The 17,226-nt window shown below is 35.2% G+C and overlaps 1 protein-coding gene across 1 annotated transcript; it reads left to right on the forward strand.

Moving 5' to 3' along the window:
• The first annotated feature begins 14,788 nt into the window (after nucleotides 1-14,788).
• LOC107777582 (histone H2B.3) lies at nucleotides 14,789-15,463 on the forward strand. Its single transcript, XM_016597634.2, has one exon. It carries the CDS (start codon nucleotides 14,868-14,870, stop codon nucleotides 15,291-15,293), a length of 426 nt encoding a protein of 141 aa, XP_016453120.1. The 5' UTR covers nucleotides 14,789-14,867; the 3' UTR covers nucleotides 15,294-15,463.
• The last annotated feature ends 1,763 nt before the right edge of the window (nucleotides 15,464-17,226 follow it).

The raw sequence follows: 17,226 nt of genomic DNA on the forward strand, positions 1-17,226 counted from the left end.
TGTATTATCATTTTTAGCCCGTGCCAAAAACTATTTACATCTGGTAGCGGAATAAGTATATAAAGTTGGTATATTTTTTATATATTAACATACAAAAAAAAATTAAAAAGGAATATATATATATATATACAAACTTTATATATTTTTCGGCTATTATTTTTATAGCGGCTATATAGTGTCATTTTCTCATTGAAAACTGGCATAGCGGCTATACAGTGTCATTTTCTCATTGAAAACTAGCACAAAAAGAGATATTTTCAACGTCGAAATTTTAGAAGACATTATCTAAAAATGAGAAATTAAAGTGATAATTTGCGTTATCCAATAAAAAAAAGAGGCAACTTTTGTTTCAGAGCATAAGATTTGCTTCATGAATCAGAGTTGGGTAACACCGTTAGTTTTGAACACATTGTATCAGTGAGATTAAATGTACTCCACTTTAGCATACTTAAGGGACTAAATATGCCAGGGCTATATTTGAGGGACCAAAATAGACCTACCCTCAAAGATAAGGGACAATATTTGTCAAAACCTCCAATATTTTAGCAAACCCATTCTAATTTTAGTCAAATTTGATTTCTATCTCCGCAATATATTCCTCCTCTACAAATTGTGGTTCCGAAAAAAGCTATGTATGGAGAGTATGGGAGATTTAAAAGGAAAAGATTTTGGCAGTAAGAATTTTCTGCTTCCCTCCTCCTAATTTTAAAATTACAGTTTCCTTTATTAGTTATAATTCTTCAGACAACCTAATTTTGCATTAGGTTTTGGCAATTTAATTGGAGATTTAAGAAAACGGGGAAAGAGAGGCAAGCTGTTGGAAGAACATTGATATAGGGTTCAGACTCTTGGTTGGCTTTTGCAGGTTCTTATCTATCTTATGTTTAATTTAATACTATGTACATCTTATTCTTTGTACTGTGATAGTTAAAAGAAAGTATTTTGTGTTTTGAAGTGCGTACTAGATTTTCTAGTTTTCTAGTTATATAGGCTCTTTTAAGTTTATTTGCAGAGTATATTTGAACTTTTTGTAAAAACTCTTTACATTATCGTAAATCTTATCTGAAGTTCTAAGTGTATCTACTGATGGTGTAAAATATATTCACACTAGATTAAGTTCAAGGAGAATTACTGAAGTTGATTCTTTGTTGCTATATGTATAGGTTATATTGTTAATGGATAAGAGTTGGATAAACATATTGAATAGGAACGGTCCTTTATCTGAGATCAGAGCCAAAGAGTTTATTCAGTTTGCGTCATTGGATAGGCTAATACATCTGAAATCTTGTGTCCATGTCGAAAATATCGTAATATGAAATTTGTGTCAAAATATTTGATTGTCGAACACATAGTGGTTGATGGTTTCTAACTAGTTACACTACTTGGATTTCTCATAGTGAGATATCATATTCATCCATGTCTACTAATCAGTCAGATAAAGTTGGCAGAAGCAAAGAGAATATATGAAAGCAACAATAGATGATAAAGTAAATGCACGGGTCCAAGCATATCTGGGTATTACAATTGGCTCAAATAGTAAATCAATCAGTAATGAGCAGGTAAATAACCTTATGCTCATTCACAAACTTTTTTCACTTAAAGTTAGTATTGCTATTTATTTTTCTTTTAATTATAATAATCTCTCTTTGTGATAGGTTTCTGATAACTCGCTTGAAGATCGCCAATAATCATTATCACCGTTTTCAGTTGTTCACAAAAATAAGGTGAGTTTTCGATCAAAGTTGCGAGTTAATTGTCCAGGTGTTATGATCTCGTTTTTTGAGCAAAATATATGGGAGTGTTTTTGTCACGACCCAAAATCTCACCCGTCGTGATGACGCCTATCTCAATATTATGCAAGCCGACAATCTCAATAAACCACCATATCTTTTAAGTTTGAAAACATAATATATAAATTTAGCGGAAGAAAAACTCACAAATACATATATAAACACTCCCAAAATCCGGTGTCACTGAATACATGAGCATCTAATATGAATACAAGTCTGGAAATATGGTCTATAATAGTTTAAGACCAAATACAGTAAACAAGGAGATGGGAAAAGAGAGACAAGGTCTGCGAACCACGACAGCTACCTCTGAATCTCTGGAAAATCAACCGCACGAGAGAATCAACACCCGCTATGCCCGGAAATACTTGAATCTGCACACGAAGTGCAAGGTTTTGTATGAGTACAACCAACTCAGCAAGTAACGATAATAAATAAGGAGCTGCAGATAATGACGAGCTACACAATTACAGTTCATTTTCAGTAATTCCAGCAGAAAGTAGGCATGCTTTCAATTCCAAAAGTTTAAGTCAAATCAGTTTTATACAGTTCAAGTTCATGTAATCCGGATATAAAATCTTTCAGAAAATTTTACATCAATGACAGATAGCAACTAAGTGCAACATCAAATGAAAAGCAAGTACAGCCTCTCAGGGTAATAGATACTCAACTCGTCACAACAGCTCAACCATTCGGCTCTCAGCACTCATTGGGTACCCGCGCTCACTGGGGGTGTACAGACTCCGGAGGGTCTCCTACAACCCAAGTGCTATAATCTGCATGGCCAACTCATGTGTTGCACGGATAACTCACGTGCCATAGTATCAATATTTGGATCTGCACGGCCAACTCACGTGTTGCACGGACAACTCACATACTATAGTATCAATATCTAGATCTGCACGACCAACTCACGTGCTATAGTATCAATATCTCACAATCAAGCCCTCGGCCTCACTCAGTCATACATCTCTCCAATCTCTCGGGCTCTCAATAATCATGAAATCAGCCCAAACAACAATGATATGATGCATCAATAATGAATAATAGAGACTGAGATAAAATAAACAAGTAAACTGTGACTGAGTACCAAACAACAATTTAGCAGATAATTCAACATGTACACGACCTTTGTGGGTCCCAGTAGTACCAACATATAACCTAAATATAGTTTCTAACATGCCTTACAGTCAAATTTTCACAACACATAGAGAGCATATATCTAACAACAAGTTATTCAACTTTACAGTTTCACGGGACGGACCAAGTTACAATTCCCTCGGTGCACGCCCACACGCCCGTCACCTAGCATGTGCGTCACCTCCAAAGTAATCACATGATATAAAAATTCGGGGTTTCATACCCTCAGGACCAATTTTAAAACTGTTACTTACTTCAAATCATGTAATTCTTTATTCTGCTATGTCCTTGCCCCGAGAATTGGCCTCTGAAAGTCTAGTATCTAGCCACAATTAATTCGATTCAGTTAATATTAATTATTACAATTAATTTCATAAGGAAATACTAATTTTCCAATAAAAACCCGAAATTCACTCAAAAATCGCCTGTGGGGCCCAGTCTCAGAACCCGATAAAATTTATAAAATATGAACGTCCATCCAACCACGAGTCCAACCATATAAATTTCACCAAATTCCGACATCAACTCGACCCTCAAATCTTCAATTAAAGTCTTTGAAGATTTCTATCATTTTCAACCCAATCTTTACCCATTTGAACTCAATAATCTTTCCATAAACCTTATTGGTATGTGTATGTATAAATAATACTCTAACACTCAAGAATCATACTTTTAATTACCCATCTTTACTCCAACCCGAAATTGAAGAATTGGGGAAAGAAATTCTTACGTCTTTGAAGCCCTAGTACCTTGTGAAATTTTCAAACCTTGAACAAGAATTGATGGATAAATGACTAAGTCTTCACTTTCTCTATCTAAAATCCTCTCACTTCTCTCTAAAATGTCAGATTTTGGCTCAAAAATGAGCTTCAATGGTTATAAATCGAAGTTGGTCGGGTCAAAAATTAGAAAGAATGGAAGCTCCGACGCAATTATGCACTCGCATATCAGCCGCATAATTTGGCCTCCAAAACTGGTCGTGACTGACCCGGTCTGCAGTCATTATATGGCCGGCATACCTGTTCTGCGGTCGCATAATGCACCACAGAACAGGTTTGCGGTCGCATAATGCACCGCAGATTTTTCTCAAATCTTGCCCCTCTTCTGATCCACTCTGCGACCATTATTCGGTCCGCAGAGTGATTTTGTGACCGAATAGTGGTCGCAGAAGTGACCCTTTTTCCGGCAAAATTTTCTTTTACACATCGGTGCATTGTTCAGCCCAAAAAGTTCGAGACTTTCTATAATATTTGTACTAATTGATCTACCTCGGCATCACAAAATCTTAATTTTCTTAGCAAAATTTTTTCGGGGTCGTTACACATGAGTCAACATCCGGTCAACCTTTTGAACTTAAATTCTAAACCTTGGAACTAAGTGCTCCAAATCAATCCAAAATCTCACCGAACCCGAATCGATTATCCCAGCAAGCCAAATAACAACCGTAAATCATAATTTGAGCAGTAAATGGGGGAACGGGATTGCAATAGTTAAAACGACCTGCCGGGTCGTTAAAGTTTTGATCAAAGTGATGAAAATGGGAGCTAACAAGTCTGTTGGCAGAGCATATGTTGGTGACCTTATAATTTTTCAAATATAAGTAGGATAATTTTTGGCATGGCTTACAACTATGAGAGTTATAAGTAGGATAATTTTGGATTTCTTATTTCTTTGTGATTTTTGCCTCTTCTGCTCTGGTTTGGCTTGGTGAAAATTCTGTCACTATATGGTTGAAGTATGCTTAATCATAGCTATTTTATTTTAATTGATATTCACTTGTCTGCTAGTATTTTAGAATTGATGGGTTTGTGCTGGATGATATCTTTGTGATTTGTGAATAGTAGAGCTTACAATTCAAAAGAACTTTTACAATGCTGTCAGAGAAGGAAATTTAGTATAAAACTTCTATCAAATGTTTCCAGAGTTGCCTCTAGACTTTTTGCTTGTAATTCAAAGTTCTTATGTTGTTTTTGTAGAAGTTGATGCATTTTGGGATACATAAGCTTTGTCTTGTTGATTGTATCTTGTACTCTACACTCAGTTTTGAATTCTATAAACTATCAAAGTAACCTTTTTAATATTTTTTCTCAGGTTAACAAAATTAAGAAGACCGAAACTAATGAACTTGGGTCAAAAAAAAAAGAAGTGGGTAAGTTTGGAAAACATGCAAGACACTTCAATTTTTTCAGTTTTTTTACATAGTTGTGACTCTATTTTATGTGATTCCTTTGCAGAGCTTCTGAAGAATATAAGATCAATTATTGGAAAGGAATGCTTAACTAGCGGAAAGATGGATCCATAAAGCCTTGTTGCAGAATTTAGTCTAGAAGTTATAATTACTTTATCTTTTATGATTTAGTTAGAGTTAAATTTTATTTGAGATATAACAAGTCATTTGATTTGAATGTCTAACTTATAAGGAGAACCTCTATTATCTCAGTACTATGTTCTTTGAATTCAACGTCTAAAGACATTTTCTATTTCATATTTGTTACATTGTGTATAAAGGTTGATATTTATGAATGTACAAATTAAATATATATTTGAGTCATGACGAAAAGTTAAATAAAAGATTATTATTCTTATATTAGAAAATTTGATATGGAAATTTTAATGTGATATTTCACAAGATTTTAAAAAATGTCACTAAATTACTTGACATTCACTTAAATGTCATAAAAATTTATTGACATTTACCAAAATGTCACAAATTATAATGCGACTTTTTTAAAGAGCATTAAATAAATGTCATAATTTATTTACCTACATTATTTTAAATGTCAGCAATTTATGTGACCTTTCAAAAAATGTCATAAATAAATGTCGTAAATTTCTAACCGATATTTATCTAAATGTCGGAAAATTCCCGACCCCAAAATTTACGACATTTGATACAAATGTAAATTAAATATCGGTAAATAAATTTGCGACATTTACGCAACATTATATGATATTTATTTAATGTCGTCGTATCCTTACTTTCTTGTAGTGAGAAGGCCTATGATAAAGTCCCGAGAAAGGATTTGTGGAGATGTATGGAGGCTAGCGGTGTTCTAGTGGCGTACATTATGGTGATTAAGGACATGTATGAGGGAGCGAAGACTCGAGTGAGGACTGCGAGAGGATACTTAGATCATTTTCCAGTGGAGACAGGGTTGCATCAGGGATCGACTCTTAGCCTGTTTTTGTTTGCCTTAGCATTAGAGGTGCTGACACGACACATGCAAAAGAAGGTTCCATGATGTATACTATTCGCTGATGACATAGTCCTGAGTGACGAGACGCAAGATATAGTTAACACTAGGTTAGAAATTTGGAGACAGATGCTGGAGTCTAAGGGTTTCAAGGTGAGTAGGCCAAAAATTGAGTACTTGGAGTGCAAGTTCAGTGATGGGATGCATGAAGAAGGAGTGAATGTGAAGATTGGTACTCAAGTCGTCCCCGAGAGGGATAGTCTCAAGTATCTTGGGTCCATTATTTAAGGCAACATGGAGATTTACGATGATGTTACTCATCGTATTAGAGCGGGGTGAATGAGATGGAGGATCGCCTCGGGAGTTTTGTGTGATAAGAATGTGTCACCTGGACTTAAGGACAAGTTCTACATAGTGGTGGTTAAACCGGCCATATTGTATGGGGCTGAATGCTGGCCTGTCAAAAGGTGTCATGTCCAGAAGCTGAAACTAGCTGAAATGAGGATGTTTGAGATGGATGTGTGGACATACCAAGAAGGAAAGGATTAAGAATGAAGTTATTAGGGATAAGGCAGGAGTGGCATATGTGGAGGATAAGTTGTGGGAATCGAGGCTGAGATGGTTGTAGCATGTTAAGAGGAAAGACATAGATGCTCCGGTCAGGAGGTGTTAGAGGTTGGCCATAGCGGGTCTGAGAAAAGGGAAGGGGTAGGCCTAAGAAGTATTGGGGGAGAGGTAGTTAGGCAAGACATGTCATTGCTCTAATTTACCGAGGATATGACCCACGATAGAAAGGTGTGGAAGTCGAGGATTAGGGGTGTAGGTTGACAGATAGTAGTGTGTTCCTCTTAGGCTTACCAGTAGAACTAGGACTATTTTTGTATTATCTTGTTCATGGTTCTTTATTATTATATGCTGTGCCATTTGCGTCATTACCATAATACATTGTTGTTACTATTGTCTGCTACTTGTTGCTTTATTTTCACTGTTCTTTGAGCCGAGGGTCTATCAGAAACAATCTCTCTACCTTTATAAGGTAGGAAGGTCCGCGTACACACTACCCTCCTCATACCTCATTTATGAGAATATATTGGGTTTGTTGTTATCATTGTTGTTGTTGTAATAAATATTGGGCTGCTAAAGTTCAATATATCCATAAGATGAGAATGATAGAAATGCGAATGCTAAGATGAATGTGGCGTCACACAAGATTAGATAAGATTAAGAATGATCACATTCGCCATAAAGTGCAATAGCACACATTAAGGGTAAAAAGATAGAAGGTCGCTTAAGATAATTTGGTTATGTCCTGCATTGACCTACAAATATGCCGGTTCGTAGGTGTGAAACTACGGTGGAGAAGGTGTTAAAAAGAACGGGGTAGACCTAAAATCACATGAAGGGAAGATGATTATGAAGATCTATAGATCCTTAAAATCAATACAGAAATAGCTAATGATAAGACACAATGGAAGAGGAAAATCTAAGTAGGTGATACCTACTAGTTGGGAATAGCTAGATTTTATGACAGTGTAAAGAATTTCTATTATTATTATTATTATTATTATTATTATTATTATTATTATTATTATTATTATTATTATTATTATTATTATTATTATTATTATTAGTTGTTGTTGTTGTTGTTGTTGTTGTTGTTGTTGTTGTTGTTGTTATTGTTGTTGTTGTTATTAGGTGTATTAGTATGCTGGCAGGTGGTGTAGCTGCCAAAACAGGCATTTTATGCCAAAATTAAACACACTCTCACTTTTATTTTTATTTCGTTAGTGATGATGATATGAGTTGAACTTAATGAAAGGAATGAAGATTCATATCACCGATCCCAAATTTATTTTGGGAACTAATGTTGTATCCCAAAATTAATATTCAAATTATTATCCTACTCAATGTGGAATATGAATAATATTATAATTGTGGTATAACTAATCTTAGGATTGTTAATCCTCTGATGCGAAAACATAATCAAACTCGAAATAAGGTGATTCAGCATTTTATCATGTGATCGTTATCCATTATGTTACCAACCAAACTACCCCTAAAATTTGGCATGGCAAATGAATTGAAACACCTTCTTAAATGACACGAAAAATGGGAGGAAAAGAAGAAGAAGAAGAAGAATAAGAAGAAGCAGCAGAAACTAAAACTAAAAACGCACTAGTACGTACCAATGTCATTTTCTTATTAGACAGTAGTGCTAAAAAGTAAAAACTCACTGTAATTCATGGATATAAATTATTTATATAATTATTTTAAAATTAAAATGAAAACACAACATTTTCCCTCATATTTTCTATCAAATCATCATGAAGATCAAGAATACACGAAATAGATAAGAAGCCAAAGGACAAGGAAATGAAGACAAGGCCGACTATGCTTGTTTAAACTAAATTGTTTTCAAATTTAAAAAATGATTATTTTTTTTAGAACGGACAAAAAAAAATAGATTCACATAAATTGAAATATAGGGAGTAAAAAATATGTATTATTGAGTTTGTGAATCAAATTTGCGTAAAACAATATAGACGCATATTCCAACCATGTAGATTGGACTATCTCAAAACTTTTTGTTCTTTGAAATAAAATACTATTTTCACAACCATTACAATTATTTTAGCCTACGTATTTTGATACATTTGAGCGCATAATTGTACGTGCTAAAATCTACTGAAATCGAGGACATGATACTAGCAACAAATATTGCAACCGAACAAACTAAAGCAACAAGAAATGTTAGTCTGAGAAATCAGATAGTGTTATAAATAAAGATAGTATAGTAAAGACAAGTATATAGAGAAACTGATATATTATTCAAACTTAAAACTTATGTATATAATGAACTGAATTCTCCTCTATTTATAGAAGAAAGGAAGCTGTTGTGTAAGCTGCTGCTGCAAGCTGCTTGTAAGCTACTGTGTAAACTGATACTCTAAGCTGTTGTGCCAGATATAGATAATCTTCTACCATGGGTAATATTTATCCCTAACGGAGTACTGAAAGGATAAGCTTCTTCCGGAGGCTTATTTCCAATGGAGTACTAAATAGATAAATATATTTACGGCGGAGTCTTATATGGATAAACTTCTTCAGGAAGCTTATTTACAACAAAGTACTAAATGAACATCCATAATATAATATATTTATAACACTCTCCATTGGATATTCATTAAAAGATAATGTGCCTCATTAAAACCTTATTAGAAAAAAAAACTGTGGAAAAAAAATCCTAGTGAAGGAAAAAAAGTACACATATTTAGTAATACGCCTTTCTAGCTGCCTCATTAAAAACCTTATAAGGAAAACTCCGTGGGAAAAACCCTTAGTAAGGAAAAAAGAGTACATCGCGTATTTTACTCCCCCGGATGAAAATCTTGTTTCAAATATTTAAGTTTCCGCATTCAAATCTTGTATACCATTTTCTCAAGAGTTGAAGTTGGTAAAGATTTAGTGAATAAATCTGCCGGATTGTCACTTGAACGGATTTGTTGCACATCAATGTCACCATTTTTCCGAAGATCGTGTGTGTAGAATAATTTTGGTGAAATGTGCTTCGTTCTATCTCCTTTTATAAATCCTCACTTCAATTGGGCTATGCATGTAGCATTGTCTTCGTATAAAATTGTGGGTCTTTTCTCACATTCCAAACCACATTTTTCTCGAATAAAATGAATTATTGATCTCAACCATACGCATTCCCTACTTGCTTCATGAATAGCTATTATTTCAGCATGATTTGAAGAAGTAGCAACAATAGATTACTTTGTGGAGCGCCATGATATTATAGTACCTCCACATATAAAAACATACCCGGTTTGAGATCTAACTTTATGAGGATCAGATAAATAACCTGTATCTGCATAACCAACAAGATCTGCACTGTCTCTGTTAGCATAAAACAAACACATATTAAGAGTTCCCTTTAAATATCGCAGTATATGCTTAATCTCGTTCCAATGTCTCCGTGTAGGAGAAGATTTATATCTTACTAGTAAATTAACAGAAAATGCTATGTCATGCCTTGTAGCATTAGCAAGATACATTAGTGCACTGATTGTACTGAGATAGGGTACTTCGGGACCAAGGAGTTCCTCATCCTCTTCTGGAGGTCGGAACAAATCTTTATTCACTTCAAGTGATCGAACAACCATTGGTGTACTCAATGGGTGCGCTTGTCCATGTAAAAGCATTTTAAGACCCTTTTTGTATAGGCACATTAATGGATAAAGATCCCGTCTGCTAAATGTTCAATTTGTAGACAAAGACGAAGTTTTGTCTTTCCAAGATCTTTCATCTCAAATTCTTTCTTAAGATATTCAATTGCCTTTTGGAGCTCTTCTGAAGTTCCAACAAGATTTATGTCATCAACATAAACAACAAGTATAACAAATTCTGAAGCCATTTTCTTTATAAAAATACATGGACAAATAACATCGTTTATGTAACCCTCTTTCAGCAAATATTCTCTGAGGCGATTATACCACATGCGCCCAAATTGCTTTAAACTGTACAAAGATATTTGTAATCTGATTGAGTACATTTCCCGAGATTTTGAATATGCTTCAGGCATTTTAAATCCTTCAGGGATTTTCATATAAATTTCATTATCAAGTGACCCGTACAGATAAGCTGTAACTACATCCATTAGATGTATTTAAACTGATGAGATATCGAAATGTTATGGCATCCATAACTGGTGGATATGATTCTTTATAATCGATTTCAGGTCGTTGTGAGAATCTTTGTGCAACAAGGCGAGCCTTGTATCTTTCAACTTCATTTTTATCATTTCTTTTCTGCACAAAAAACCATTTATGACCAATTGGCTTTATACCAGCAGGTGTATTGACTACTGGTCCAAAGACCTCTCTTTTAGCAAGTGACTTCAATTCCGATTGAATTAACTCTTGACATTTTGGCCAATCAGATCTTTGTCGAAATTCTTCGACATATCGGGGTTCAAGATTCTCACTATCTTATATAATGTTAAGTGCAACATTATAAGCAAAAATATTATCCACCACTATTTCAGATCGATTTAAATTAATCCAATCACTAGTAGAACTTATTAAAAGTTCCTCACACACTTGAGTCTCAGGTTCATTGATTTCTTCAGGAATCTCAGAACTAATCAGATCTTGGGTCTCTTCAGGAGATCCCTTCGTAATATCATTTTGATCATTTGTCGATTTTCTTTTTCTAGGATTTCGATCCTTAGAACCCAAAGGTCTACCACGCTTCAAGCGTGCTTTAGGTTCACTAGCTCTCATGCTAGTAGATGGTCCTGTTGGGATATCAATTCGGATAGGCATATTCTCTGCAGGGATATGTGACTTAGTTATCCTTTTCAAATCAGTAAATGTGTTTGACATTTGATTTGCTATATTCTGTAAATGGATGATCTTCTGGACCTCCTGATTACATATAGGGGTACGTGGATCAAAGAGAGATAATGATGAAACTTTTCACACAATTTCTCTTCTGATTTCCTTTTTCTCCCCCCTAATTGTGGGAAATCTTTTTCATCAAATCGACAATCTGCAAATCGAGCAGTAAATAAATCTCTCGTTAATGGTTCAAGATAGTGAATAATAGAGGGTGATTCAAACCCAATATATATTCCTAACCTTCTTTAATCTTATTGCGATGTGGTGGTGCTACTGGCACATATACAACACATCCAAAAATTCGTAGATGGATAATATTTGGTTCATGACCAAAAACTAATTGTGACGGAGAATATTTATTATAATATATTGGTTTGAGACGGATAAGTGATGCTGCGTGCAAGATAGCATGACTCCAAATAGTAGTGGGCAATTTTGTTTTCATAAGTAGTGGTCTTGCTATCAATTGTAGCCGTTTAATAAATGACTCTGCAATGCCATTTTGAGTATGAACATAAGCTAGAGGGATGTTCAACTTTTATTCCAACTGATAGACAATAATTATCAAAAGCTTGAGATGAGAATTCTCCAGCATTATCAAGGCGAATAACCTTTATAGGATAATCTGGGAATTGTGCCTTTAATCGAATTATTTGGGCTAATAACTTTGCAAACGCCAGGTTGCGAGATAATAGTAGGCACACATGAGACCATATTGAAGATGCATCTATTAGGACCATAAAATATCTAAACAACCCACTTGGTGGGTGAATATGTCCACATATATCCCCATGTATACGTTCTAAAAAGGCAGATGACTCAATGCCAATCTTCATTGGTGGTGGTCTAGTGATCATCTTGCCTTGATAACAAGCATCACAAGAAAAATCATCATTTGTAAGAATCTTCAGGTTTTTTAATGGATGCCCACTCTAATTTTCAGTAATTCGTCTCATCATTATTGATCCAGGATGGCCCAAACGGCCATGCCAAAGCACAAAAGTATTTGAATCAGTAAACTTATGGTTTACGATAGAATGTGCTTCAACTGTACTAATCTTTGAATAGTATAAGCCAGAAGATAAAGTTGGTAATTTTTTTACAATGCATTTCTGGCCAGAAATATTCTTTGTAATACAAAAATATTCTACGTTCATTTCATTTATTGTCTCAACATGATACCCATTTCGGCGGATATCTATAAAATTCAACAAGTTTCTTCGGGACTTGGAGGAGAACAATGCATTGTCGATAATAAGTTTTGTTCCCTTAGACAGAAATACAGTAGCTCTTCCGGAGCCTTCAATCAAACTTATATTACCAGAAATTGTTGAAACATTTGCTTTTTCCTTATGCAAATAAGAAAAGTATTTATGATCTTTGAATATGACATAAGTTGTTCCACTATCAATTACACAAATATCTTCATGATTGGTCTTTGATCCAAACATAATTTGAGGATTATCCATATTCTTCAAAATGATAAAAACAAAATAAATATGATAGTAAACATCATTTTCAAAGCATAACTTTTATTTAGTACAACAATTATATAACCATACTATCTACTACAAATAACAAAAATTAAAATATTTACACTTCTACAGATTCACTACCGATCACATGACTTATTTCTCCTTCTAGAAGTGCAAAATAATCAGCTACATCCAAATGCATGAAGTCTAAATTATCTTCAGAAATAAATTTTGCTTCAACATTTTTCTTTGTCTTCTTCAGGGAGGCTTGATACAGCTCAACCAGGTGCTTTGGCGTACGACATGTACGTGACCAGTGCTCTTTTCCTCCACATCTATAGCATGCATTTTCTGACTTTGCTGCTTGCACCACTTCATGCTTTTGTTCCCTCCTTTTCCACTGCTAGTAGTGAGGAGGGTTCTTTGGTGCATTGTTATTACCACGATTAGAGTTTCTTCCTCGACCACGACCATGACCACGACTGGGGCCACGTCCTCTTCCACTCTTAGCTTGGTGGAAGTTCATCTCATTCGCTTCATGGAACAGACAAGAACTAGTAGGTCGACTTTCATGATTTTTCATTAATAGCCCATTATGTTGCTCGGCTACAAGAAGATGTGAGATAAATTCAGAATACTTTTTGAATCCCATCTATCGATATTGCTGCTGCAGGAGCATATTCGAGGCATGAAAAGTGGTGAAAGTTTTCTCCAACATATCATGATCAGTAATATTATCACCACATAGTTTTAATTGGGAAATAATTTTGAACATAGCAGAATTATACTCACTGATAGATTTAAAATCTTGTAGCCTTAGATGAGTCCAATCATAACGTGCCTGTGGAAGAACGACCATCTTCAGGTGGTCATATCTATCTTTTAAATTATTCCACAGTATGACTGGATCTTTAACAGTAAGATATTCCATTTTCAGGCCCTCATCAAGGTGATGGCGTATGAATATCATTGTTTTGGCACGGTCTTGGTTTGATGCATGATTTTTATCTTTGATGGTGTCTGCCAGACCCATCGCATCAAGATGAATTTCAGCATCAAACACCCAAGACATGTAGAGTCTCGTGCTGATAACGTGTTATAAAATAAAGATAGTATAGTAAAGACAAGTATAGAGAGAAACTGATATATTATTCAAACTTCAAACTTATGTACATCATGAACTGAATTCTCCTCTATTTATAGAAGAAAGGAAGCTGCTGCTGCTGCAAGCTGCTACTCTAAGCTGTTGTGCCAGATATAGATAATCTTCTACCATGGGTAATATTTATCCATAACAGAGTGCCAAAAGGATAAGTTTCTTCAGGAGGCTTATTTTCAATGAAGTACTAAATAGATAAACATATTTACAGCAGAGTCTCATATGGATAAGTTTCTTCAGGAAGTTTATTTACATCGGATTAATAAATGAACATGCATAATATAATATATTTATAATAGATAGAAATATGATTTTCAGTTGTCCAAACATGTGTTACAGCTTGAATGGGAGCCAAAACTTCCAAATTAGAATTCGGATAATCTCATCCGCAGACACTTTTTTCTAATCTTTTCCGAAGTTCAGGTCATCGATCCATGACACTACCTTAAAACGAATAATAGATACCCACGTGTACTTCTAAAGCTACGCATCCTCTATCAACCGTCGATCTCATTTTCAAGTACTTCGCCAATCAACGATTTTAATCATTCCAGCTCATCAATCCATGCCACTCTCTATTTTCCAATCACAACAAACACCAACAATCTATAAATACGAAACGCTCATTTCACATTTTCTTCATCGCATTACATTTTGCTTCTCTACAACTAATCTCTAAACTTTACTCTCCCTCTTTAGAAATTTCAATGGCTCCTAAGGCAGAGAAGAAGCCCGCCGAGAAGAAGCCGGCCGAGGAGAAAGCTCCGGCGGAGAAGAAGCCAAAGGCCGGAAAGAAGCTACCGGCGAAGGACGGCGCCAGTGGTGCAGACAAGAAGAAAAAGAAGGCTAAAAAGAGTGTTGAAACCTACAAGATCTACATCTTTAAGGTGCTCAAGCAAGTTCATCCAGATATCGGGATCTCGAGCAAGGCTATGGGAATTATGAACAGTTTTATCAATGATATTTTTGAGAAATTGGCCCAGGAATCTTCTAGACTTGCGAGGTATAATAAGAAGCCGACTATTACTTCCAGGGAAATTCAGACCGCGGTCAGATTGGTGCTGCCCGGTGAGTTGGCTAAGCATGCTGTTTCTGAAGGAACCAAGGCTGTGACTAAGTTTACGAGCTCATAAGTTTTTAGGTCATGTGGGAAAATTTGGGAATTTAGGGCTATTTGGGGAATTAGGCTTAGGATTATCTGGTAAATTTGGGAAACTAGTTTTCCTTCTTTCTTTTGATTTATGATTTCTATATTGTAACTAAACTGCTGTTGCTAAGTGAATGAACAAATCTACTGTTTGGATATTGCTTGTTACATCATTGCTAATTATTGGCTGTCAATTGAAATGCATTTCTAAATCATTTATTATTAGTTTGTAAGTTTTGTTTGTTCACGAGTGACATGCATTGGTGTATTATGGTTAAGATATTGGTATTGTATGTACTACTCACGTTAACTTTCAAGTTAGAGTAAATGTGTTCCTTTCTTTCTTGTGAGAAGATGATGTTCACGTTAGGTTTGTGAGAAGATGATGAAAGGGAGTATTGAATTGGTCCTCCAAATGTGGCGAAACTGATGTTATTTCTGTATGCGTCTAGACTATGTAATGGTTCTCTGTTCTGAAAATACGTCGTGCAACTTGTGTTACTGCTTTGCCCTTAACACCTCATGTGTTGACAAATGACTAATCTTCAATAGCTTCCCATGATTATACATGATTACATGTGTAAGGAGGGGAAAAAAATTTACTATGGATTTATTAGTTAGGCAGGACAAGAGTCACCTCAAGAGCAAGGTGGGGAGTTCTTGGAGGGAGGGAGCCGATAGTCTATCGGAAATAGCTTGGGGTAGGGGTAAGGTCTGCGTACACACTAATCTCCCCAGGCCCCACTAGTGAGATTATACTGGGTTGTTGTTGTAGTATGCTTGTAAAATTTCTTGACTATATGCAGTCGCCATCATAAAATTAAATGCTTCTGTTCATCCTTATTCTTCAGCTAATTTGACATATTTTATTGCTGCCAAAATAAGATTTAATTTGAGCTGAAAAGTTGGATTACTATCTCTAATGCCTTTATTGTATATGTGTTTGTCCACCAAAAGATACAAAAAGAAGAAAACAAAAGAAGAAATATAACTACATCAGAATGTTAGAGCAACTAGTTGATCGTGCATAGATGTTTATTTAGTTTAGTTTGATTTATATTACTTGTACATGGAACTGAATGAGTATCTGATATTTGACATTGTTTCTGTCATCGTGTTTCAATTTTAATTATCAAACTGGTTTCATTTCCTAGTGTCAATGATTCGGCTGATCTCATATCTACAGATACAAGCTTGTTGTTGCTGCCTCAGATCCTAAGAAAATTGCATCCCCCACCATTGCAAATATTCAGGTTCTAGTTCACCTTCTGGTTCTAAATTGAAGAAATTTGACTTACTATGAATGTTTAAGTTGATGTTTTTTCTATTGACATTGACCTTTCTTAATGGCCTAAAAATTGACATTATTGATCGCTAAAATTTATCGCCCCTTTTTGCTATCAATTGTGGTCACTTTTTCTTATATGTTTATAGGAACTACTGCTTTGCTTTAACGTTATTAGCGCTATTGATAGAATTTTACACCAGAGACGAGGTGGTTGAGGAGGGATTCTTTTTCCCAGAGGGGTTGCAGGTAGCAACGGTTTTAATTCATAGCCCCTGGTTCACTTAACCTTGGGGATATTGTTAGTGATGACAAACTCACTATCACTGGCTCATCACTCTAGAAGAAGAGAAGAAATGAGCTATGCCTTAATTATATCGATTCTGATATGGGTGGACATTCTATATATGATCTCTTGCTCTCTAAGCACTATGGAAACAATTTGTTATGACATACTTGCTATATCTGGCTCATCGCTCCAGAAAGGAAGTATGAAGCTATCCCTCGATAATGGGCATTTGATCCGCACTGGATGTCCTACCTGCTATATGTTGCCACCCAAGCACTACTAAAACACATTTAGAAGTCCAAATTATGCCTATAGTAACTATACTGTATTATATGGTTACTAATA

This window comes from Nicotiana tabacum, chromosome 9, assembly GCF_000715075.1.
Source record: "Nicotiana tabacum cultivar K326 chromosome 9, ASM71507v2, whole genome shotgun sequence".
NCBI classification, from domain to species: domain Eukaryota; kingdom Viridiplantae; phylum Streptophyta; class Magnoliopsida; order Solanales; family Solanaceae; genus Nicotiana; species Nicotiana tabacum.

Excerpts from the sequence above, each read along its gene's own strand:
- LOC107777582 (XM_016597634.2), top strand. The coding sequence starts at position 14,868 with ATGGCTCCTAAGGCAGAGAAGAAGCCCGCCGAGAAGAAGCCGGCCGAG.